The sequence below is a fragment of the Miscanthus floridulus genome, chromosome 6 (assembly GCF_019320115.1).
Source record: "Miscanthus floridulus cultivar M001 chromosome 6, ASM1932011v1, whole genome shotgun sequence".
Taxonomy (NCBI): Eukaryota; Viridiplantae; Streptophyta; class Magnoliopsida; order Poales; family Poaceae; genus Miscanthus; species Miscanthus floridulus.
In genome coordinates this window covers 127,626,999-127,652,599 of record NC_089585.1, presented here as the reverse complement: position 1 = coordinate 127,652,599, position 25,601 = coordinate 127,626,999, and the positions used below count along the sequence as shown (strand labels likewise).

General features: G+C 42.0%; 2 protein-coding genes across 2 annotated transcripts; one reads left to right on the top strand and one right to left on the bottom strand.

Annotated features, from left to right (window-relative positions):
- Positions 1–211: 211 nt before the first annotated feature.
- Positions 212–5,983, top strand: LOC136456925 (uncharacterized). Its single transcript, XM_066456934.1, has 6 exons — positions 212–596; positions 759–891; positions 1,743–1,881; positions 2,343–2,379; positions 4,020–4,293; positions 4,655–5,983. The coding sequence occupies exons 1-6, from the start codon at positions 414–416 to the stop codon at positions 4,771–4,773; spliced, it is 885 nt and encodes a 294-aa protein (XP_066313031.1). The 5' UTR covers positions 212–413; the 3' UTR covers positions 4,774–5,983.
- A 972-nt stretch (positions 5,984–6,955) lies between these two features.
- On the bottom strand, positions 6,956–9,988 carry LOC136459542 (DNA repair RAD52-like protein 1, mitochondrial). The gene is made up of 4 exons (XM_066459385.1): positions 9,590–9,988; positions 8,425–8,462; positions 8,205–8,299; positions 6,956–7,338 (listed from the first exon to the last, which is right to left on the bottom strand). The coding sequence occupies exons 1-4, from the start codon at positions 9,865–9,867 to the stop codon at positions 7,195–7,197; spliced, it is 555 nt and encodes a 184-aa protein (XP_066315482.1). The 5' UTR covers positions 9,868–9,988; the 3' UTR covers positions 6,956–7,194.
- Between the last annotated feature and the right edge of the window lie 15,613 nt (positions 9,989–25,601).

The following is a 25,601-nucleotide window of genomic DNA, read 5'->3' as shown; positions in this document are numbered from 1 at the left end:
CCATCATCCGTTCCGTTTCTGCCACTGTCCAGACAAGGACAGCCCAACGCCACCCTGTAACAACTGTTCACTCTGATAGGGACAGTACGGTCATTTTTACCTACTATTGGCGGGGGTGGGTGTCTCCCGGTGCATGGTATTTTTATATGAGCGTGCTTTGGACCAAAAGGACCTGGCTGGTGCATTATAGCAAACACTAGTATATATTGCTGTTTCTGTACCCTATCCGCTCTCTCTCTCCTCTACTCCTTTTCCTCTAACGTTTAGCTTTCCTTTTCCTCCCTCTCTCCCTCTCCTCTCCTCTCCTCTTCCCCTCCTCTAACAAGAACTAGTCCCAGCCATTCAGATCCTAAGTTGCTGACCTTGCTGCTGCTTGTTGGAGATAGATTTGTTGGTTCTAAGTTGAAAGTACCATGAGTCCACCGAGTGTGATGGGGCAGTTTGGGGACACAACCTACACCAAGGTTTTTGTTGGTGGACTCGCGTGGGAAACCCAGAAGGAGACCATGAGGAAGTACTTCGAGCAGTTTGGGGAGATCCTGGAGGCTGTTGTCATCACTGACAAGAACACTGGCAGATCCAAGGGCTACGGATTTGTATGATTCTACACAATTCATCTCCTTTATATGCATTTAATTTCAGTAGACTTTATAAACATTTCGGCCCCCTGTTCATGTGTCACTTTTCTTTCTTTTCTGATGCAATATGTAGTGTTTGCTTAATTTCAGTTAATCATGCACCGCGAATTCGCATTGTAGGTTACCTTCAGGGATCCGGATGCGGCGATGAGAGCTTGCGTTGATCCCGCACCGGTGATTGATGGGAGGAGGGCTAACTGTAATCTTGCTTCCCTTGGGGTTCAAAGATCTAGGCCTCCTACTCCCCAGCATGGTTAGATATTTATCATTATTTCAGAGCAGTACAAGGCAGCATAGAAGAAACAATTAGCTTGCTTGCTTGCTTAATTGGAAGTGTTTTATGAGAAGTTCTCGTGAGTTGAATAGAGCATGTCACGCCTATAAGCTTTTGAAAAGGAACAATCATAATAGTTATTATAGACGCACTGCCTCTTGGATATTGCTATAAATTTTATATGTACTTCCACGCATGACCACAAACTAACTAGCATGATTTTATGTACTAAAGGTTCCTTCATGCCATTAGAATCAGCAAAGAGCTTAAAGAGATGGCAAACGGATTGCCTAAATTTGATAAATGGCCAGCCTTAAGTGCTCAATGAGGGTATTGTGTAGGCATCCAGTAGAGAATAAAATGCTTAAATGTCCAGCTTTAACATGGTGCTACTTTAGTGTCCTAAAAACAGTGGTTTCCTCTAAAAAAGTTCATGTTAATTGGAATTGCTTTCAGTTAATTAGAACAACAAATATATATAGACTTAGAAGGACATGCTGTTGGCATTACTTGTTGGAAAAGGTAGAACTGAAGGAACATCAATAGTACAAAGATGTTAGTTATCCTCGAGCTAAGTGCCTTGTTTCAGATAATGTAGTATACTATTCCTAGGAGTGGATTATAAAACCTTCCAATGAAAACATAATCATATATTAATAAGGGGTAGCAACCAGAATCTTTTACTTCTATTATGTCGTCTTGCTTGCAACTGATAGACTGAAGACAGAATGATGCAAATGCCTGTTTTTTTTAATTAGTGCCTTCTCCTGATAATATTAGCAAGCAATGTGGGTAAATTTGCTTCTGTATTGCTGATGATGTTGCTACAGGAGGGGCTAGGAACTTTAGACTGATGAAATCCTTCAGCCAGCAGGCAGGAATCCAAGGTGGACTGGGCGCAGCTTTTCCTTCTCATGCCACCTTCCCTCATTATGCCATCCCACAAGGCCTCCCCTACCATGTCTATGGGTACCTCTCTCTCTCTCTCACTCACTCACTCACTCTCTCTCTCTCTCTCTCTCTCCACACAAACACACACATGTGGTCAGGATCGGGGCCCTGTGAAACTTGAAAGCCATGAGGGGTGGGGCCGTGGGGGCATCACATGCATGACATGCGCATTGTGACATGCCACCTTGGTCAATGGTGAATGGGCATGAGGCTTTTATCTTGCACGCGACTTACTCTCTCTTACAGACATATCCTCAGTCCCTCACACACGCATAAAGTAGCCATGCGTGCTAGTGGCACATGATGGGAGCCCTGTCATATGCTCACTCCAGTGAACAGTAAGCATAGATGAGATAGCAACGACCTCTCTCTCCCTTAGAAATCAAGTAGCTCGCTCTAACACATTTAGAACGGAACAAAGTTTCATAATTAATTTTTAAGGAAAAAACTAATATCCCCTTCTATCCTTCACTCTGCAGGTACTCTCCATATACCCCAGACTACGGTTATCCTACAGTAAGTACCTAACTATATTGCTAATAAGCTCTATTTACTTCACCAACAGTACAATAAAATGGTTGCTTTTATTTATTTCACCATGAATTAATTAGTGCAGTAGCATGCATGTCACTGAGTGCATCAAAAGCATCTTTGCATTATGCATCATAATGCACGGAAAATTGCAGTGTGTAATTTTTCTGGCTATACTATATGATTATGTAACACAATGTTCCACAGAAGGAAAATAAATGCATATGGCACACAATAAGAAAATAATGTAAGAATTACCTGACTTTTTTTTTCCTCATGAAAGCCAGAATTACCGATCATTGAGGGTTGGCATTCAGCTCTTGTGTGTTTAATGTATGATTCCTTTATGCTGGAAACAAGTTCTAAAAAGACTGACTGTTAGCGTTCACCTTTTCTTAAAACAGAACTGCAGTAGTATGTGCAGCCCATCAAAGAAAAACATCAAATGACGACATATTCAGCCAAAAGCCGTTGTATTCGTGCCAGTTTTTGCTTGAACATGATAAAAAAAGGTTTGGGTCACTTTTTATCATCAAGAAATACAACATGAAGATGCAAGAATACGACAGTATTATCTGAAAAATCTAAAGCAAGATCAACCGCCACATGATTTGACATAAAAATTAAAGGCACATATTAGAGCACTGCTAGAGAGCTGCTCCTAAAAAGATTCACCTTCTGCCTACCTTTCCTGCATAATGACAATAATATGAGCTAAATCATCTAAACTATCATTTCAAAATCATTTCCTTTCTTCAAGTTTGAGAGGGAAAGAGGTACTATCATGTAGAGTAGAGTCAAATATCTGCTCGTGGAGTCGTGGACAGCCAATTGTTTTCCAGTCTTCCTCAAAACAATTGTTCTAGATGATGAAGGGCCCAATCTCTAGTCTCTACTATAGCCATGTCCACTGAAAAACATGTACTCTCTATATTAAGCAATGACATGAGGAATACATAGTGATTTCTGGTCCCAGCAACTTTTATCTTACCCAGCCACAAATGGTACGGGCCTTAGTCTGTGAATCTCTAGTCAGAAGACACGTTCCAGCTTGTTTCAGCTTATTCTCTCTCACAGAACACTATTGAATCAACCGAAATCAGCCGAAATCAGCCACAACTGGATCAGCCGAACAGGCCCATTGTTAACCAAATAAGCTATAAAAACCAAAGGCAGACCCCAACCTGGACTCCTGGAGTACTGTAATAAATCATATATCTTTTAAAAGGTGCTTGGGTTCACATACCAAGTAGGGAAAAAAAAACTTGATCAAGGGGAGAGACTCCCCTTTGGCTTAGTCTTAAGAAGGGGTGTCCACCAAACCTGGGAAACAAGCAGGAACCTCACGCGCGCACGCTTCTTTGGCAGCCGCGGAACCTCTGCACTATTTCAACCAGGGAGGTGGGCACATAACCACGCAGCACCTAGTGGGGAGCTCCGCACCTCGCGAGCTCAACCACTGTGCTATCAGCATCTGCACCGTACCAAGTAGTAGATGATACTAAGCTTTCTAAAACATCAGATACTTACAAATGGAAAGAGTGGTAGATAACAGATTTTTTTTTTATCATGAGCACAATATAAAATATAAATACTTAAATTGGATTCTCTTGTCTGTTAAATAGAACTTCTACAATATATATGGAGGAGCTCAGTACCCATTTTATGGAGGAGCAGCAGCTGGCATGGTGACAGGAACAAGTCCCTTTTATCCATATTTCCAGTTTGGGCAATCAGGAAACAATACTACCAACTATACAAGTGGACAAGGCTACGACTTGCAATACCCACAAATGTTCCACTTCTCAACTGCATCTTCTACAGCTGCAGCTGTGACCGGCTTTGCTCAGCAGTATGGAGGACCATTGTCACTAGCAGCAAGCCCTCAAGCCCAAGCAGGTATTTCTAGCTTCATTCTTCTTGATATCTAATTAGAAACATTATAAAAGGGATTCAAAAGTCATCTAATTGTGCATTTGTCATCCTAGCTTAATGTAGCACTTGATGCAAATTCTAAACTCACATATTGTTCTAATAACCTACCAACATTCATTTTTCAATCTGTCAAGTTACAATGCAAGAATGTAAACTATTGTGCATGCATTGAAAACAGTAGAAAGTGTGATAAAAATAAATAAATAATAGGCCTGCATTGGTTTGATAAGAAACTCACTTCCAATGTTCTCAGAATTATTTGATTCATTTCTTTCTGCTAAGTTGTGATACTAATATCTTGACAGTGTGTATCCCCATTAAACAGGCATGACTATGGCACTCACAGCTCCAACCCTGCCAACTCCAACACAGGCTGCTCATCCTTACCGGTTGATTCCTTCACACTTTGCAGTGTCCGCTGCTCCAGAGCAACCCTTGGCCTAACCATGGTCTCCCTTCTCATCGTTGCTGTAATGTCTCGTTTCCAACATGTCGAGTCCATGCATCCATCTCTAACACCAAAAGGCACTATTGTAGATCATGTTTATCAGCCAAAGTGCTCACCTCCATATCCCACATGGTCATGTGGTGACTGGATATTAGCTTTAGCCCCAGGATGGGCACAAAGCTTCACGCCCCAAGGATGGGGTGTTCTAACAGACAAGTACAAACCCCAACCATTCTAACAATAGTCCAAGGAAGGACTTTATCTGGGAGAGTTAATTTCAGCCGTAGCAAGACAAGGCTGTAGCTAAAAGAAACTAACAGTCAAGCATGACCCAGGGAGGGTTCATGCTGATACTAGTCAAATTGGACAACAATGACAACAAAATCTGATTGAACTAGCATGCCACTTCCACATTTCATCAGTAGAATCCCAACTGTACCTAGCTTAAGCATGGCATTTCTTGTTGAAGCATGAACCATTTAGCAAAACCTACCCTTCTATAGTCCTGCTGTTACCTAGACCAAATGCATTTGATATATGACCAGCGACTTATTGTGTAACCAACTCATCTTTTCTTTGCAAATGATTAGATGCACCAACTAACATTTTATTTGATCTTTCAGTTGATAGCTTGCATCTAGGTGGTCAAGGCTCTAAGGAGAGCCTGTGCCCCTAATCAGACACAGGTTCAGAGTAGTGCTAATGTTTGTTTTTAGCACTTGGCACTACCTCCTGTCACTCCAAACACAGTATTGGGGACTCCAAAGAAGGCTTTGGAGTAACCAAGCACTGCTGTGTAACTCATTAACACAATGGACCCATAGATAAATTTTTATTGTCTTGGGTCACCCCACTCATGTAGATGTCATTATTTCTCAGTGTCACTACCATGGTTAGGTCCAGGCCCCCCCTCCCCAACCCCTTTTCCTCCCCCTCCCCCTCCCCCTTCTCTCTCTCTCTCTGCACAGCGCAGAGACCTTAGTACTCTTTAATCTACTATTACCAGGCATGGTGGTTGTAATAATAAAGTAGCACTATGCTACTCGTAGGACATGAAGAACTATTTGTTATTCCACCCTTCATATGTACTTAATATCCTGTCCATTTCAGTTCAGTAGTTGGTACTTATTTCCAACCATTGTAGTGCACCATATAATGTTGTGTAATATATGTCCACTGTGCTGCACATTTCTTAGTCATCTGTCATTCAGTTGCATATGTTCCAGTTGAATGTAATATTACATCTGTGAAAGTATGCCTTTGAAAATATTTACTTCATATAATAGGATAACACTAGGAAGGCTTAGAATCTTGAGGTAACACCCCCACCCAGTAGCATTTTAGTTGAATAAATTTCAATAGTTGGGGAAGCTAGCATTTTCGTAACACATTCTACTGAACAAAACACTACTGTTGCCTTATAGCAATGTCTAGAGATTCTAGTACTAGGCTGCTAGTAGTACAAGGCTACAAGCAACACCCCTCTAGGCCTTGTTTGGATAAACGTGTATCCACCTCAATCCATTTGTGTTGGAGTGGTTTGGTGTGGAATTTCATATGGATTGAGGTGGATACATGGTCATCCAAACAAAGCCCTAGAGTTTTAGGAGTTCTACAATAAGCCATGCCTCTATGTCGTCATGTTCATACTGCTATGATCATTAAATATGCATGTTTAACAGAAAAAAAATATATAAACAAACAGTTTACCTGGCCTCAGAAGTTCTATATGCAGAATTGAAGATGAAGATAATGAACAGTTTATGATAACTACATTCCAAGCAAACATGTCATGACATTTTAGACCGATGTCCTAGACAAATATTGAAATAGGACATCAGTGTGAAACTACAGAAGAATTCTGTCCCCTTTTGTTTTTGGAAGGGACAGTGACAAATCGATTCAGTTTACGATTAAGAAAAATATATAAAAACAATACAGAATTTGACCTAATAATCCTGCAAAGGCATTGTAATTTGTCATAATAAAAGAGATCCCGGAAAGACTTAGTGATCTTGCAGTTGAAAAAAAAACTTTAGTATGGGAGCAATGACTAACATGAAAACATTTCGTCCAATGTGCTACCTACTAACACATATATGAAAATATCCAGCTAAAAGAATATCGAAAAAAAAAGAAAACAAAGCTATCAAGCTTTCATGAACATGTACTCAGGAATTTAGACATTGGAACAAGCTGCTTCTTAACGAGCAAACAGCTCAGAACGGTAGTTGCATTGGTACTTTAGTAGCTTACATATACCACGACAGCCTAAACTTCAAACACTTGCACATCCATATCACATTTAAGAAAAAAAAAGCATGTCCAGTGCAAATGGGTAGCCCATTAAGGGACAATGGTCCGCGGCAAACTGGAAGTATGCAAAAGCTCATGCCACAAACACTAACATTAGTCATCTATGACATATCTTCATGGTAGAGATGAAGTCCAAGACCAAGACGTGCACAAGCACGACGAAAAGCCATAGCTTCTGCCTTCTGTACAGGATCACCATAGCTTGTATCATCAACAGAAGCAGTTCCAGTGGCCTCTCTACAGATCTGATAGAGAGAACAGAGAGAGCAGGCAACATTGTCAATACACTCTTTATGTTAGTCTGGTCATATATTATATATGTTAAACAAAAACTACTACGCAGAGAAACCGTCAACTAGTTAACAGTTCAACATTAATGGCTACTGCAGTAAAACGACAATGGGATGAGTTTACATTGACTATGGAATACTGATTATCCTCACATTGTCATGCATGTGTAAAATATTAATTTTGTTTCTCCAACAACTTCAATTATGTACTATTGTTAAAAAAAATCATGTACAACAAGACTATATATCCTGAAATAAAGTAGCAAGCACCAAATGGATCCATTCTCTTCAAATGAGGAGACCTCTGTTTGCATCTTTCAAGACTTTCATTACCAAAAGAGCAGAATGCTATTTGGCATAGACAAACAGGCATGGCCAGCTTGCAGAAGTACCACAATAATCAACACGCAGCAACAAAGCCAATTTGTCCAGAAAACAAATATCTGCCAACAGAGAGGAAACTAAATGGATCCAAATAATAACATGCTATGCAATACAAAACTTGCAAAGTTAAAACTTAAAAAATTATGATAAAGAAACCCACAATTCATCATCAATAAAATTAAGCGTCAACAGCAGAGGATTGATAGACACTGGCATACAGAAAAGGAAGTTTCAAAATAACAGCTGGGAACTGGCAAATCTAACTGGTGAACAACAAGCTCAATAGTCACGGTTAACCAGAACATTGTCGAAAACAAATGAAAGCAGACTTATTATTTGCCAAAACCTAAATCTAAGCCATAATAAGACCATACAAATTCTCAGGCCTCAGATCAATGATTTATGTACAAAAGCATTTTCTGGAAGAGAAGAGGTACCTCTGCATCAATCCCATGAAGAGTCACTCGATAGACAACAGACACTGATTTCCCATCAGATGAGTAAACAATGCTGCGGACCTCACCCGACCACTCTGTAATGGATTACAAAATGATAGAAGTAAAGCAACTCCCTGACAGTTCAGCCTCTCTGAACTTATGCCATCAAAAAAGAGGGCAAACAAATATCCTAATGATGAGTTGATAACGAGAAGTTTACCTGGAGCATGTATGTTGAGAATTTTGTTCACAATGTGCCTGCAAGAGGTATAAGAAGTGAGATCACAAGGATATATATTAAAAGAATAAAAACAAAATGGGATCAAATGATCCGTATATAGCTTATTGATGAATCTAGCATTCTTTCCTCCAAATAAAATGACCATGGTGTAAAAACCAAAGTAGTTATTGAACGTAAACCATAAAGAAGGTCTGACTCTCAGATTGCAAAGGAGGATCTGTTGTCAATAGATAAAAATGCCAAAATTGTGAATTTCTCTTTAATAAATCTGATTAGAGATTCGGTTTATTTTATGTTTGTCAAATGCTCAGTTCATGACAGCTCCCACGGAATTGTGCTGCAGGAGCAACCTCTTCAATTAGAAAGCCCATAGATCATGCTCAGTTCATGACAGCTCCCACAGAATTGTGCTGCAGGAGCAACCTCTTCAATTAGAAAGCCCATAGATCAAGTTTATATTCTATAGGAGTGCGGCAACTTTCGTCCTAACTACCTCTTGCAGGCACATTGTGAACAAAATTCTCAACATACATGCTCCAGGAAAACTTCTCATCATCATTAGGATATTTGCTTGCCCTCTTTTTTGATGGCATAAGTTCAGAGAGGTTGAACTGTCAGGGAGTTACTTTTCTTGTTCTACTATCATTTTGCAATCCATTACAGAGTGGTCGGGTGAGATCTGCAGCATTGTTTACTCATCTGATGGGAAATCAGCATCTGTTGTCTATCGAGTGACTCTTCATTGATCGATCAGAGGTTAACAAATCATCAATTCCATCTTTGGGAACACATAATAGCACTGAAGGCATGAACCAATAATAATAATAAAAAAATCTCTTACTAATATCTCGCTTCAGAGAACTGCCTAATATATATAACGTGCTTATTTTTGAAGAACAACCCATCGACTCTCTCTCCTTAAAAAAATATTTTGATTATCGAAACCAAGACACCTACTCATAAACCCACTCATGGACCCAGTATCTTACTCAAACATAACCTAATATTTGCACATAAATCTGCAAGACATAATCTGGTTAAATGAGTACAAATGTCCGAACTGTTCCAATCGTTCTCAGCATTGCAAGATAGAAGTAAAGGTTGGTTCCATGGGTGATCGCTACCGATCGGGTGAGTGACTTACCATGGGATGTACTTGATGGCGAAGCCATTATCCTCGACGCGGGTCTTCACGAGGGAGTCCGGAACCCTCTTCCCGAGCTCCTTGAGCACCTCGGCGAGCGGCCTGCCAATGCCTTCGGTGGGGGCGGCAACCTCGCCGCCGGCGAAGTCGTTGTCGTCCTCCGACGGAAGCTCCGGTTCCTGCGGCCGACGAGACGCGCGGGCCTTTGCGGCGAAGGGGCGCGCGAGGCGGGGGGTGGGCGCAAGGCGGAGGAGGCGGGCTAGGGCACCGGGAGCCATGGCGGGGAGCGGGCGGAGTCTCGGGGCCTTGGGGGAAAACGAAGGAGGCGTTTGGTTGGGTTTTGCAATTGGAGAGTCGCCGTCGCGTTCGTCCCAAGCACGATGACAATGTGCACCTTGATAATGGTGCGGCCCAGCCGTCCAGGTTCATCCATCCATTCGAAAATAATACTCCCTCCATCCCAAATTGTAAGTCATTCCAAGAATCTTGGAGAGTCAAAGTTTTTCAAGTTTGACCAAATTTATATAACAAAATAATAATATTTATCATACCAAGTAAGTATCATTAGATTCTTCATTAGTTATATTTTCATATTATACCTATTTGATGTCATCAATCTTTGTGTTTATCTATATAATTTTAGTCAAACTTGAAAAAGTTTGACTCTCCAAGATTCTTGGAATGACTTACAATTTGGGATGGAGGGAGTATATAAGACGGGAATTTTGAATTTTTTGTTGGGCGAGGCAAGAAGTTTGAATTGTTTCTTTAATTATTTTGAATTAAAAACGAAACATTTCAATTGTGAACTACTCATTTCATTTTTATTTTAAATTATAAGACATTTTAGCTTTTCTATATACATATCAAATACTATGTCTAAATACATAGTAAAAGTGATTGTATCTTTAAAAAAGACTTATAATTAGGAAAGAAGGGGATATTGAGTTTATGTATTTTGCCCCCAAATCCCACTGCACCAGTGTTACGACGATAACATCGGTCTCACAGATAACAGTGCTGTAAATGTTGGCCAACACCTTTTGCAAATACTTAACACTTTTGAAAATGTTAGCCACGTCTCCAGGCGACTCAGGTGACACCTGGGCAACACGGACGAGGGCGACCCACCAGAGTTGCGGGCTTCAACCGCCGTCCCGCGACCTCCCACCGGTGTCTCCGTGTCGGGTCCGTGGTTCCCCACCTCGGCTCAGAGGAGGGCCCATGGGGAAGAGTCGCGACAGGCCCGGGAGCGGCTGCGAAAAGGGCCCCAATGGCGGGACACACGGCGTCAGGAGGATTGGGTAGGTGGCACGATCTGGGAGAGAAGCAAAGCCCACCAACGGTGTGGATCCTACGGGGATCGAGGACGAAGAAGGAGAGTTTGAAGATTTCTTTCGGGCAACTTTGGTTCATCCCCACCAACTCCCCACCCCGACGAAGTCGTGTTAGGGTTCCTGATGCAACGAGGAAGGGGAGGGACCTAGTATGGATCTGCAAGGATCTCTGGGATTCCAAACAGTTCGAACCAAGTGATTGCTTCCCCATCGGGCCGTGTGATCTCTGGGTTGGATCTCCAAAGAAATTCAGCTTCGCCTCCGATATCTGGGGAGAGGGGAAGAAGGAGTCGTTCGTGCAGAAGGTGAAGGAGGGGATGGCAGGTCGAGGAATAGGAGGAAGAGGCCGTAGATCGAGGAATCCGGAGGAGGAGTGGGGTTGGGGAGATGGAGGTTGGTTCCAGCCCTCGTCGTTCTACCCGCCGTCAATGGGGCCGCCGATGGGCTCGTTCCACCCACCCCCTCTGGGTCCGTTTGGCTACTTCCCCAATCAGGCTCCTGCCAAACACTACTTCAGCCAAGGTCAGCGTCAAGTTCCTAGTCAGTTCAATCAGTTTCCAAGGGGGTAGGGGCCGCGTCCTAGTGGGAGAGGTGGTCTGTAGGGTAACAAGGGCAGAAATCAACAAGGGCAGCAGCAACAAGCACGCCAACAACCTATGCAGCCACAGCCCTGACCTTCTGCTCAGCAACGACCGATTCAGGGGCAACAATCTCAAGCTTCAGGTTCTAGTGAGCAAGGGTCTATTGAGGCAGAGATGGTGGAGAAGCCAGGAGGAAACAAGGCATCTCAAGTGGTCTGCTACAATTGTGGTGAGTTGGGCCATTTCATCTCAACCTGCAGTAAACCAATGGCTTGTTTTGTGTGCTTCAAACAGGACCACATTGCTGAGAAGTGCCCTAGGTGGGATGAGCATGAACAGGTGGTTCAGTGTATGGGGAGTGGTAACAAAGGCTTAGGATTTTTCCACATTGATGTAGTTCAAGATGAAGAAAGGTTCAAGCTATGGACTGGGTTTGATAACTGTGGTGTCTTCATTGTGGAGGAGGGAGAAATGGACCAAGAAATAATTCTGAAGCATTTAAGAGAGCAGTTTGATGCAAACTTGTAACACCCTCGGTGTTACACCCTAAACAAATCACTAAACCATGTCATGAGCATCATATTTATGTGATAAAGCATGTGATAAAGTGTGTAGATCAATTTTTGTAACCTAAAATGACTAATAAAAATGCTACATGAAAGTTGATTTAATAGCTCATGTATATCAAGTAGGGTTGAAAACCAATTTTTATTAAGCAAAAGTATTATAGAACATGTGTGTGACACCTAAATAAGGTTTAAAGTACAAACTTTATAGCTGACAATGCAACTCTTGCTGTAGAAATCTAATATTGCTAGCTAGTATTTCTAACAGCTTAGAAATGAAACTTGAAATCAAATCCAGCCCAAGACTTAGAAAAATCCATAAGTTTGAAAACAGTGTCACAAGACTATGTTGGTGAATTAATTTTGAAAAAATTAGCTAAAGGTCAGTGCCATGCTTTTGTTCAATATAGTAGTTTGATGTACCCTCTTTAGCATGATTTAGGTGGTCGAGCCTGAATCAAATTGATTTAGTTTTGGCAAACGCTTTAAAATACGTGCACGAACATCATCTCGGGCTGGTTGGCCAGGTGGGCGCGGTCACCACGCTCGGGAGCGCGACGTCGCCATGTTTGGCCGCCCGTGTGCACGTGTGCTGCCGCGTGTTGGTCGGCCGACGCCGTCCTCGACCTAGCCGCCGCTAGCCGTCGTGCTGCTACCCCACTTCGCTGCCACGTTACTGGCCAGCCGTGGGCCACTGGCCGCCTCTGGTCGCTGCCACGTGGTGCTGCTGTTGTTGTCGCTGCTGTGTCACTGTGCTGTGTTGCTGTTGCTCGCCTCATCACCACGCGCACGTGGGATGGATCCCTGCTGCCTTGCGTCGTCGCCTTGCCTTAATGGCACTGTGGCCACACATGACGCGCTCCCCAACTGCCTACGCGCATGCACGTTTTCTGGCTATGTTGTCTTGTAGCGAGCGCGCAGGTGCTGTCTCGGGTTTGGCCTGCTGCTTGCCGCCAAGGCGAGGATGGCCAGAGCTTGGACCTACCCTCCTCCCTGTCATCTTTGTCGTTTGAGCCGCGCCAATGAAATTCACAAGAGAGAGATCACCTCAACTCGATTCAACTTGTCTGCGGCCTTGCCATTAAGCAACCTAGCCTCCCGACCCCATCTCGCCTTGAGTTGAGCCCGGCCAAGCCTCAATTTGGCCACTTCCTCGCCGTCGGCCCATTAAGGCCACGCTCATCTGACGCGGGTAGCAACTCCCCCAACGGTGCCGTAAGAGGCCGGTACAGCTACACCATTAGCTTCGCTTTGACTCCCTCTTCACCCTATGCTCATCAGCCAAACCGCTACCCCAGCACCGCTGATGCGGCCGTGTCCGCCACGGTGTGCCGCCGTACGGCTTGGTCGCACGTGTCCAACCCTCCTCCGCCATCCTCTACTCCAACTGTCACTTCACCCGAGTCCACGGTAAGCTCCTGATGCTCACCCACTAGCTATTTCAATCTATAGCTACCCTAGTTCACCAGAATGGTCGCACCGCCATCATGGATGGTCGTGCGTTGCTGTAGCCCTCACCAGTGAGCCCTGCCACCCCTCACCACCACCCAACACAGTAGTTTAGGTCGGGGATGGCGACCGACCTGCTTGATGGGTCCGCGCAGGTCCTAGGTGGATGGCGAAGCCACCCTGTGCCGCTGCTCACCGCACCGTCATGCACAGAGTTGCTCGAGGGTGTAACAGAACCGTCCAATTTATAAGAGCACAAGTACAATGGTAGTCTGCAAGCGGTCGCACTATCATACTTAAGCCCATATAAAACCCGGTAGTCCATCGAGTACCATGAAGGATCTCGATTCATCGCCAACATACAACCAAGATCGTACATGATTCAACATACATGCCATATGTTACATAGAGTTCACAAATACCTTACCATACATCAGAGTGCGATTAAAGTTATTACAAACCAAGTTCAAATAAAGTAGTAGCGGAAGCAAAGTAGTTTTTAAACCAACATCTCACACCATTGTTCAAATACTTGCCAGTCTGTGATCATAGCCCACAAAAGCATCATAGATTAGATATATAAATGGAAGCAACTTGCCCATGGCCTACTATTCATCCATGGTGGGACAGAAGCAGTTCTTACAATATCAATGATATACTGTGTTATCTAGAATAAGTGGGAAATAAACCCTGATTACAACTCTTGGAGTTTGAGGTAGAGGAGGAGAAGAATCATGAGGCACCACAGCGGGTAGGCCCTAAAAGCGAGGAGCAGGCTCCTAAGGAATTATCGGAGTATCCCGATCATAGGCCTACCTCCTTTCTGAAAGGTAAGCCCTAGAGCATTTTAAGCCTCCTATGTTTTTATAAATATCACTTGAGTCCTTTATGTTTAATGCATTATGTTATAAGAGTTGATTGAAAACATTTGGTGCATAAAACTATCTTGTCTAGAAATATACCTTGAACCCTATGTAGGTCTAGAATCGAACATATGCTTAGCCATACTTAGACCGGTTGAAGTCGGGTGATTTCCTATCACCTACGAGATATAGGTAGATATCGGAGCACGATTGGCTATATATTGCTATCGTGGAAAATAACCATGGGGTGTTATTAAGTGGAGACCAGATGGGAACTTATATGTAATTGTGTTGGGTTGGCTATGTTGGTCCCGTCCATGTCGATTAAGGACCGTACCTTTGTTGGCACTTCTATTAAGATTAAACGCATGCCTCTCACTTAGCTGGCCAGATAACTCGTTCTGACCGTGAAGCCGAGTAGTTCAACTTAGGCTAGGCCTCATTCTGTAAGAGTGTGCACACTCGAGGTAGTAAGAATGTGCGGGGAGCTAGACATGAGCCCAAGGGTAGGCTAGGCCTGAACGTCCTATCAGCTGGTTGTCCCTGATTATGCAGCGCTGATCAACCCCGTGAAATGTGGACCTAGGTTGTACCAAAGGTGACCTAAGGCTACCGTGGCTGGTAGACCTGGGTTTGTGTTAGGAATACTGCCAAGCTGGTTACAACTGATTCGAATCGTCGTCTCTCCCGGATAATGAGAAACTTGACTAGTTCCAACATCATAGTAACTGAATTATAGAATATGATGGTTATGATGAACTTGGAATTATTACACCAGCTATGGTTACTATTGTTATGCTACTAAATGATATACCACATGTTTGGCACATGTTAGTTGTTAATCCAGAGATGAATAGTTATAATTAACTTGATGACTATAACTAATTAATTCCAAGCACAACTACTAATAGCAACACATCATATGCATCAAAAGCACCCTAGAAAACATTATGATAAAATCCCAATAATTTATGTATGTGCATTTATTAATTTTCTTATATAATTGGGTGATTTAAAGGATAAATATTTCTATTACTCAATAAATTCTAAGAAAATTACAGTAGGTTATATATGACCCCAATAGTCTAATGTACAAATTTCATGCCATTTGGATAAGTATAGCAACCTCTACAAAAATGATAAGTTGTATAAGCTTATTTTAGCAAAAATAGTTTAGCCTAGTGAAAAGTGTCAAACAATAGATTTCATATTTTTCTTACTTTCATCCTAGCATAAGAACACTGTGTAAAAATTTGTATGATCATATGTTATATATTTTTACCCCATTTATTTTCACTAGAAATTAGCAAATAATCAAGGTTAAATAGAAAGACCATATTTCAAGTATGTTTTCTGTAGATTTAGTATTTTTTCTAGCTAGATCATGCCAACACAAGAACAACAAAATTAGAATCACAATTTTTGCACTTCTCTAGCTCAAGTTATGCATTGTACAAGATAGAAACAAATTTAAAAGCACTTAACTAGCTCAATTTAATTCTCCTAGAAAAATATGTCAAACAGTAGATTTCATATTTTTATCAAATAGTACACTTCATGATGAATCCAATAAAATTTAGTTCACCCAAATGGACGCTCCTAACTCAAGATATAAATTTTTGAAGTTTGCTTTTAAATCTCTAAAAATAAATAAAGAAAATCAAGTTTCAAATCAGGCCCAGCAGCTAGGTGCACCTGGTCCAGTGCACGAGAGGCACCGACAGCTGGGCCTCGTAGTCAATGGGTCCCACACATCAGCGACACAGGAGCAGAGCACGACGTTTGACCGGCTATATCTCGTCGGCGATGAGGTCACCGGTGGTGAGGTATTCACCACTAGACTCGCCTTGTCAAGCCGCATCGAGGGGTACCCTCAGTTGGCAAGGCACATCACCAGAGCAACCTCGCCAGCAAGCATGGCGACTCAGCGGCAGCGCACAGTAGTGGGCTCACCATCTCCGGTGATGGCACGACCATGTGAGCGCAGCTACAACTTCTACAGTCCCTAGCGGAGCTCTACGGTGCGGATCGAGCCATGGTGAAGCGGTGGTGAGCTTCGGCCACGTGCATGGTGGCACACAACGCACGTGATGGCGCTTGCCATTCCGATGGGATAGTGGTTGGTGATGGGTCTTCGTCTTAGGAGAAGGTGCTATAGGTCACGGTGGTGCGGAAACAAACACAGGATAAGGAAGACGGGATCTAGCGAGGGCCGGTCACGACAAGCTTGAGCTCGTGGCCATGGCAGGCGCGCTCGGTGCGGCGGCGCGTTCCTGCGTGGTGGCGATGGTAGCGGTTAAATAAACGACGACATGAGCATTTATGACCTAAGGCGATAATGGACCAAGGGAGAAGAAGGTAGGAGGAGCAGTGGATAAGGCTGGCCACGGCGAGCTCAGAGGTCAGTGGCGCTCCGTGGCCATGGCGGTGATGGCGATGCACAATGCGTCTTTACCTTGGCTCGGATGGTGGCACTGGTGGGTCGAGAAGGTGGAGCGGCTCACGATGGAGCTATAGGCGAGGTGGATCGGGTGGTGGTGCGGCAGTGGTGACGATGGCGCGGCTCGGCTCTGGTAGGGGCGAGAGCAAGAGAGGCAGGGCGAGAGAGTGGGAATGGGATAGAGCAGCAGCGTCACCTCCCTCTTCTCCCTCTGCTAGCCAGACCAACCGAGCCAACACCGGTGAGCAACCGCCACGCGGCGCGCACAGCCTGGTAGTGGTCGGCCACGACGTGCTCAGCCAACCAATTCAAATCGGATGGGCCGACTGATATCGCAACTTTGCACCTCTATATCTCCTAATCCAGTTCGAGTTAGTGAAAAGTCCATTAATAGAAATTGTAGAGCTATGTGAGATCTCAAACTTTGCTTTAGGGAGTAACATCTAATTCATCATGATTTTTAAAATGCAAAGCTCCAAAGTAGGTCACATTGAAACTGAAATCAGGTTTAGACTCAGAAAATTTTTTAAGCCTCCAAACAACATTTTGTTGATTCTTGTGGGCCCTATTTGACTATATTAGGCACTGAATTAGCTCATGACCCTTAAATAAAGTTTGTTCCACATGAGATAAGAAACAACTTTTATTAAGGGTGCACTACCATGCAAACACTCTAAGCTACTGTTCAACTTTGGTCAAAATAGCATCATGAAAAAAAACATTTTGAGTAAACTAGGACTTAGAAGCAAAATTGGCCCATGTCATGAATACAAATATTATTCCATTTACCATCCTAGATATGTCTAAGGTGTTTTTGTGATCTCACAACCATCTCTTGCATTGGTCACACATGATCACAAGCATATCCATGTATATAATCAACATCACATGTGATAATATGTAAAGAATAAGATGAAATTCCATATGCTCATGCTCATGAATGCTTGGATGATGCTTGTGCTCATGAAATGCAAGTTCCAAATGCATGCTTAACACTAGGGTGTTATAGCCCCCCTTATAGAAATCTCATCCCAACATTTGAAAAACCTATAATTTTTCATAAAAGGCGAGATAAACCTCACGTAGATAATCTTCTCGTTCCCATGTGGCATCTTGTTCACTGTGGTTATTCCACACCACCTTGTAGAACTTAATGACTTTGCTCTAGGTTACTCTTTGTATTTCTTCTAGCACTCGGATTGGTTTCTCTTTATAAGTCAAATCTGATTGGAGCTTAATATTGGTGGGTTCAATGGCTTCATCAGGTATGCGAAGACATTTTCTCAGCTGAGAGACATGAAAGACATTGAAAATAATACTCATCTCTGGGAGAAGTTGCAACTTGTAGGCAACCTTTCTCTTTTGTTCAATAATCTGATATGACCCTACATATCTGGGTGCAAGCTTCCTTTTTACACCAAATCTCTGCACACCCATTGTGGGTGAAACTTTTAAGTACACATAATCTCCCACTTCAAAGGTTAATGGTCTTCTTCTTTTATCTGCATAACTCTTTTGTCGGGCTTGGGCTGCTTCAATGTGTTGTTGGATAATACGCACTTATTCTTCAGCTTCTTTAACAAAATCAATACCGTAGTACCTCCTTTCCCTGGGTTCAACCTAGTTCAAAGGAGTTCTACATTTTCGGCCATAAAGTGCTTCAAAAGGAGCCATCTTGATACTCTCTTGATAACTATTATTGTACGAGAATTCCACGAGAGGTAACCACTTCTCCCATGATCCCTTAGAGGATATAACACAAAGCTCTCAATATGTCTTCCAAGATCTGGTTCACTTGCTCGGTATGCCCGGAGGTTTGTGGATGGTATGCTAAACTTCTGATTAGTTTAGTTCCCAATACCTTGTGCAAGTGTTCCCAAAAGAGAGATATAAAATGTGGTCCCTGATCTGACATTATGGTCCTTGGTACCCTATGTAGCCTCACGACCTAAGAAACATACTGCTCAGCATACTTCCCAGCGTGATACTTTGTGTTAACCAGTACAAAATATGCTGACTTGGTGAGGTGATCTACAATGACTCATATAGAATCATGACCTTGTTGTGTCTGTGGAAGGACTATAATAAAGTTCATACTTATTTCCTCCTATTTCCATCCTGGAATGGACAATGGCTGGAGCAGTCCACCAGGTTTTAGATGATCTACCTTCATGGGTTCAAAGGAGCACTGCATTCAAACTTTAGGCCACTGTTTGAGTCACTTAGGAGTTGAATTAGGGCTTGGTCCAAAAATAAAGTTTGTTGTACTTCACTCAAACTTCAACTTTTATTAAAGGTCAAACTTCACCACTGCTACCGAAATTATTGTTTCATCTTAGTCAAAGCAGCATCCTGATAAAGCCCAAATTAGAGTTTTAGACCGAATAAGGCATTTTCTTGGCATTTGCTCAACATGAACCTTCCATGAATTTTGTTGTAGAGTTCAATTAGAGTCATTTGGATAAGGTAGTAAGGTTTGGTCGACATCCCATATTCCATTCACCTAATGAAGCAATTCAAGAAAGGTTATTGTAACACCCTAGGTGTTAGGCTTGCATAATTGCACTTGCATTTGCATGAGCATAAGCATTAAGCATTCTTATATGAACTTTTACATATGAAACATGCACTTGAAACATGTGAAACATGACTTGTATATTGTGTTTTCCTATGTGGATGCTTATGATCATGTGTGATTGAGTGCAAGTGATTGATGTTGGTAACTAAAATACCTTAGCTACACTTAGGATGTCTAATGGAGCAATGTTCATGTTAATGACTTTGCCTAATTATGCTTCTAGGGTTTAAGTTTGACTAGGTGCTCCTCTTGAGTGCTTTTGTTTGACTAAACTAGAACAGTGCCATAGAGTGTTTGCATGTCTGAGCAACCTAAAGCAAAGTTGTAGAAAATTATATATGGAACAAACTTTATTTAGAGATCAAGTCATGAAAATGTGTGGAACAGTCCCAAACATGGCCCACAAGTCAGATTTGGGTGCTGATTCATCACTTAGAAATTTTTCTAAGTCGTAGCTGCATTTACAGTTTGATGAAGCTGACTTTGGCTTAATGTAACTCGTGATTCTTTGAGAATTAGCTGATACTTGCTAAAGCAATGTTGTAGCCCTATCGTAGCTCTACAACTTCGGTTTAGATTGTTTGCGCTAATACTTCACGGTTTTGGAGTTTAGGTCTCGCAAATTCACGCTGTCAGGCCGGTACCGGAGCTCTACTGATCGAACTGAATCGCGTCTATAGTGACCGACCGCGTCAGGGCTTCTATGTCGTGTGGCCACCGCGCATCACTGGTGACCTGCTCGGTTAGGCCACGTCGGGCTACCGCATGCCAACTCATGCGTCAGCGCTCGCCCGTGACCTCTCTACATTCGCATTTCCGCGCCTAGCCTCCTCCTTCACCTCAGCGCAGCACCTGCAGCAGCTCCACCGACGCCATTGTCGGCTGCCTTGCCTTGCTTTGTGCTCGTGTTGCTCCTCCACCACCACAACCGCTCCATTGTGCTTCCACCATTCCACCGCACCAGCATTGCTAGCTTGAAGCGCACGGTAAGCCGTCGTGCCGCATGCGGACCTCGCCGTTGTTTCACCACCATGCTCCATCACCGTGGCCGCACCGCCTTAGTCTGTTGTTTGCTGTGATAGTGGTTGAGATAGCTTCGCCATAGTCGGTATAGTCTTGGCCAAGCCATAGATCGAGCTTCCATGGCCAGCTCCGGTGCCTAGCTGTCGAGCCGCTCCGCCGTGCCGCCATTGACGCTGCCGTCATCGTTGGCTCCGGCAATAGGTCTAGCTAAGTAGCTTATTAGGTTCGAGAGGACTTGAGGATCACGGTCGTGCCAGTGACATCGCTGGAGAGGCTTGCCGCCGGCGAGATGGCGTCGTCCCATGCCGTGCTCTGTTTTCGCTGTCACTGATGTGCAGGCCCGTCTGAGGCGTGGACCCCGGTTGTCAGTGACTGTGAAGTGAAAAGATAGTTCATTTATTTCCTGATTTGTATGCTAACTTTGGAAAAATATATCTAGTGCTAGGAGCATCCTATTTGTGTGAACCAAATTTTGTTGAGTTCCACATAAAGTGTGGTATTTGATAAAAATATGTAACACACTATTTCCTGTATTTTTCTAAGGGAATAAAATAGAGTTTGACAAATGCTTTTAAATGGTTTCAATTTTGTTAAATCTATATCTTGAGCTAGAAAAGTGCTAAAAATATGATTCAAAGTTTGTTAGTCTTGTATTGTTATGTACTACATGGGAAAAATATTGGTTGCACTGTGATCTTGCTAGAAATAGGAGTTTGCTATTTATCTTAAATAAATGCTAGATTCTTGTGCTATTTTCTATGGTAAAAATATGTATCCTTTGAGCATGAAACTTTTTGTACAGTGTTATTGTGTTTTAATCAACCCAAGAAAAATATGAATCTATTGCTTGACACTTTTCAAGGGTTCCCTATTTATGCTATTTTAAGCCCTACTGGCTTGTCATTTTTGTGTAGGATGTTATATTTGCTCAAATGATGTGCAATTTATACAGTAGTCTATTGGTGATATGTATAAGCTACTGTAATCTTTGTGGAATTTTCTGTATACTTTGGCTATGTATTTATTATTTAACCTAATTATCTAAATAAATTAATAAAGACATGAAAATAATTTATTTAGGAATGACCACTATATTTTCTAGTGTTCATTTGATGTATGTTAACTGTTGGTAGCATTGGTAGTGCTCATAGTACTATTCTTGTATGTAATGAAATATTATTTTCACTATAATTCACTTATAGTGACTTTCTGGATAGATTTTAGAGTTAAGCAAATTAACTAGTGAAGATGATGTTTGCTGTGAATTTGGTCAATAAAAAAGTTGTAGGGAACTTGTTTATCTAGCTTGTGTCAAAATTTCAGGGCATTTGGCCTAGTAGTTTGAGAGTTATATCAGTTGAAAGACAGCACTCCCAACTACCTGCTCTCTGGAATCCACAGACAGTTTTGTAAGATCAGTCTGTTTGACATAGTTTAAGTTTGAATTAGACTTTGGTGATTAAACAAAAGTTGTAGAAAATTTTATAAGCTTTCTAAAAAGTCTTAAATCATGGTATTTGGACCTGTATAACTCCAGTTATGGATCAAACTTGTAGCTGCTATTTGTAGCCTAAAAACTGTTGAGTGCAATGAATGACTTGTTTGCTTTATATGAGTTTATGTGATGATTAAGATGTTAGGCTAATTAAGATAAATTGTTAGTTGCAGGTGCTAGACCTCTTACTAAAGATGAACAACTTTATCTTTGGTTGTTAGAGCTTGGTGAGTGTGTAGTTCTTATTTTCTAAAAGAGATATGCACCTACTCAATAAAATAGATGTTAATCTTGCATCATTGTGTCTTTCATGCGTCCATCTATACATGGATGTACATTTCATTGTCACCTTCCATCTCTTGTGCATGCATGACTCTTACGCTATGCATATGCATGCAATAGGTGTTCTGGAGGAAGTCACGCTTCTGGAATTCGAGCAAGGACTTCCAGAGGAGCAGCAGCAAGCTCAGGAGATAGAGATGCAGGCCCCAGAAGGAGCCAACAAAGAAGAAGTCCTTGAGTGTCCTAATCACCAACCTTCATCTTTTCTGAAAGGTAAGCCTCGGAGCATTCTAAGTCTCCTATGTTTTGAAAATGGTTACTTTGAGTATCTTTAATTATTGATGCATTAAGTGATAGGAATTGGATGCAAACACTTGTTGCATATATATCTATTCCTTGTCCAGTGCACGCACCCTAAATACTATTTAGGTCTAGGAGTGAATCAAAACTTAGCCATGCTTAGACCGGTAAAGCCAGGTGATTTCCTATCACCTGCAACCTAGGATGATGTCTGGTCACGGTTGGCTATATTTGCTATCGTGGAAAATAACCATGTGTTAATAATGAATTGAGACCAGGCGGGATGTCGATAGAGAAGCAACAAGGTAAAGAGGTCTTGGGTGTGTATCTATCCCCATCTAAGTCGTTTAAGGACCGATTCGCTGTACGTCCTCATGTCATGTCGAACGCATGCCTATCACTTAGTTGGCCAGATAACTCATTCCGACCATGAAGCCGAGTAGCTCAACTCAGGCCGGAGGGCCGGGAAGTGAAAGTGCGCATTCTAGAGGCAGTAAGGATATGCTTGGGGACATTGGCGTGAGTCCAAGGGGTCAGGTGCTTAAAATTCTTGCACTTCCTAGCAGATTGTCGCCCTTGAGAATGCGGTGCTACTCGGAACCGTGATTCCTGAGTTATACCAAAGGTGATCTAAGGCTACCATGGCTGATAGATCTGGGTTTGTGTTAAGAATACCCCTCTAGCTGGATAGGAATCGATTCGAATCGTCGTCTCTCTCAGATAGTGAGAACTTGACTGAGCAGCGGCAACGTAGATACACTTAATTAAAATTGATGGTGATAATGATGATGATGATGATGATGTTACAACATTGTATCGGATATGGTTACTAATGTTTGGAGTTAATCAATTGCTTGCTCTCGTATAGGTGCTAATCTAGATGACAGGTTAATATTGATAACTTGCTACTTAATTAATAAATTAAGTTATGTTCTTGTATCATTAAAGCTTTTATGCAAAATGGTTGTCAAGCAAGATCCACTTATAAAGCCTTGCATACTCCTTGGTGTCATTTATTTTTGGTTCACGATAGGTAAGTCTAGCTGAGTATATTCTCGTACTCAGGGTTTATTCCTCCTTGTTGCAGATGATGTACTCTATAACAGCTACTGTAAGTATTGTCTCCACCCTGTGGGGGATGAAGACTAGATCATGGGCATGATCATCTATGTTATCTTATCATGTTGCTTTTGCTGGATATGACTATGGAACTGGCTTGTATTTGAACTAAGTGTGTGTAATGGTCTCAAACTACTTTGCTTCTGCTATTTGTGAACTCGTTTTGTAATAACTATGTGAACTCCGATGTATGAGGTACTTGTGAACTACTTGTGAAATGGATGTAACATGTGGCTTATTATTTTTAATTACTACAATCTTAGTTGTATGCAAGTTGGTTTGAAATCTTTTGTGGTTTCAGTTGACTACCGGGTTTATATGGGTTCAAGTATGATGGTTTGATCACTCTGGTGATTGCTTTCGTACTTGTGCTCTTATAAATTAGTCGGTTCTGTTATAGTTATAACTTATCATTTCATGTGACTTTTTTGTTCCAAACTTCATGAAACTTTTCCAAAGTTCACTATGAATGCATGTTGATGTAAGGTACATGAAATAAGCATGTTTAACATTATGCATGCATAATCTTAACAAGGGTCTACATGTAAGCAAAATGTATTGTCCAAGTTCAAGTTGGGACTCAATTTCATAGATTTGACCTCAACACCTTTATCATCACTTCCAAGATTATGAACTAGAGATCATGATCATTGCTTGACTTATCCTACTTAAATCCAAAATCACTGCTTAACTCATGACTAACACCTAGGGTGTTACAACCCTCCCCCCTTGCGAGAATCTTGTCCTGAGATTTGGTGTGAAAGACTTTTAAGGGAAGAGAAGCATGTCATCCATTTTCCAACATTAGCGATAGCATTAGGCTACCTAACTTTGGAGCATCAGAGAGGCTAATTTGGTCAAGACAACTTTTTGATACATGCTCTTCGTAGTGAATTTTGTCTGAAGCATTTTCTTCATTGACTTCCATGAAGCATTATTACTTTGAGAGGAATCCAAGATAGCACAACACTTCGTTCTCGGTATACGGACAGTGCTACAGAGCATAAACTAACTACTCATAATTATCTATTTCTGTAATCGATATAGCATGTATATGAACAATCATGTTCCATAAAACCCTTCTTGTTAGGAGACTGGCCTACCGCGGAAGGTGTTTGCGTTGCTGGAGACTGTCAAATCACTCAGATGCCAACTGATGAAATGCTACATAAGGTTCCATGTGTGCAATTCTCTTTCTTTAATGACAACATTGTATTATCTGAGTCGGTTGATAGAGCGGTGAATGTGATAGCTGACTCTATTGGCTCAGCATTTTCGACGATCATTATTAAGGGGATCCTCGTATCCAAACGGCAACAGTTATCTGGGTTGTTGTAGATGCAACCTCTTGGGTAAAAACACATAGCAAGTACCAAAGGACGAGCTGATGTTAAAGATTGCTACTGAAAAGGAGAATAGTGATGCTCGGATGACAACAATGGTCGAAGATTTATTCACAAAGTTTGCAAAGCAGTCCCCTACCAAAGTAGCTTGAGTACAACTGTCCTTTGCATGACAATTACAATCCAACAAAGCTTACTTGTTGAACTACGTTTGACATTGAAGCTTCCTTTCTAATATTAATCAACAACTCAAAATCATAATCTAAAATCCATTATTTGGCACCTTTCCACTTTATCTTCAACTCATACTGCTATAAGTTGACTATTTAGAACACCCTGACTGCTCACAAAATTGCGGAGATAAGAGGCAAGGCAATCCACAATGGGTGCAAGTAGTCTTCTCTAGGGTGTCTAAGATTATATAATGGCAAAACATTGACCAGGTTGCTACGAGGGATGATATTAGTGAACAGAGAAATCATAGATTATGTACACCTTGGTTTTTAGTTCATATCTCATAAACTACTAGTCCATGGTGCATGAATGTTGGTAGGCATATAGATCTAAGAGTCCTCTAACTATGGACCAACATTATATAACACATTTATAAGATACCTCAGGTAGATCAATTTAACT

Bases quoted from the DNA above. Each gene is read 5' to 3' on its own strand.
- LOC136456925 (XM_066456934.1), top strand. From the start codon at position 414: ATGAGTCCACCGAGTGTGATGGGGCAGTTTGGGGACACAACCTACACC. The intron at 892-1,742 runs GTTAGATATTTA...ATGTTGCTACAG, and splicing joins GCCTCCTACTCCCCAGCATG to GAGGGGCTAGGAACTTTAGA. The intron at 1,882-2,342 runs GTACCTCTCTCT...TTCACTCTGCAG, and splicing joins CTCCCCTACCATGTCTATGG to GTACTCTCCATATACCCCAG.
- LOC136459542 (XM_066459385.1), bottom strand. From the start codon at position 9,867: ATGGCTCCCGGTGCCCTAGCCCGCCTCCTCCGCCTTGCGCCCACCCCC. The intron at 8,463-9,589 runs GTAAGTCACTCA...TACCTCTTGCAG, and splicing joins GCCATCAAGTACATCCCATG to GCACATTGTGAACAAAATTC. The intron at 7,339-8,204 runs GTACCTCTTCTC...TCTCTCTATCAG, and splicing joins TTCATGGGATTGATGCAGAG to ATCTGTAGAGAGGCCACTGG.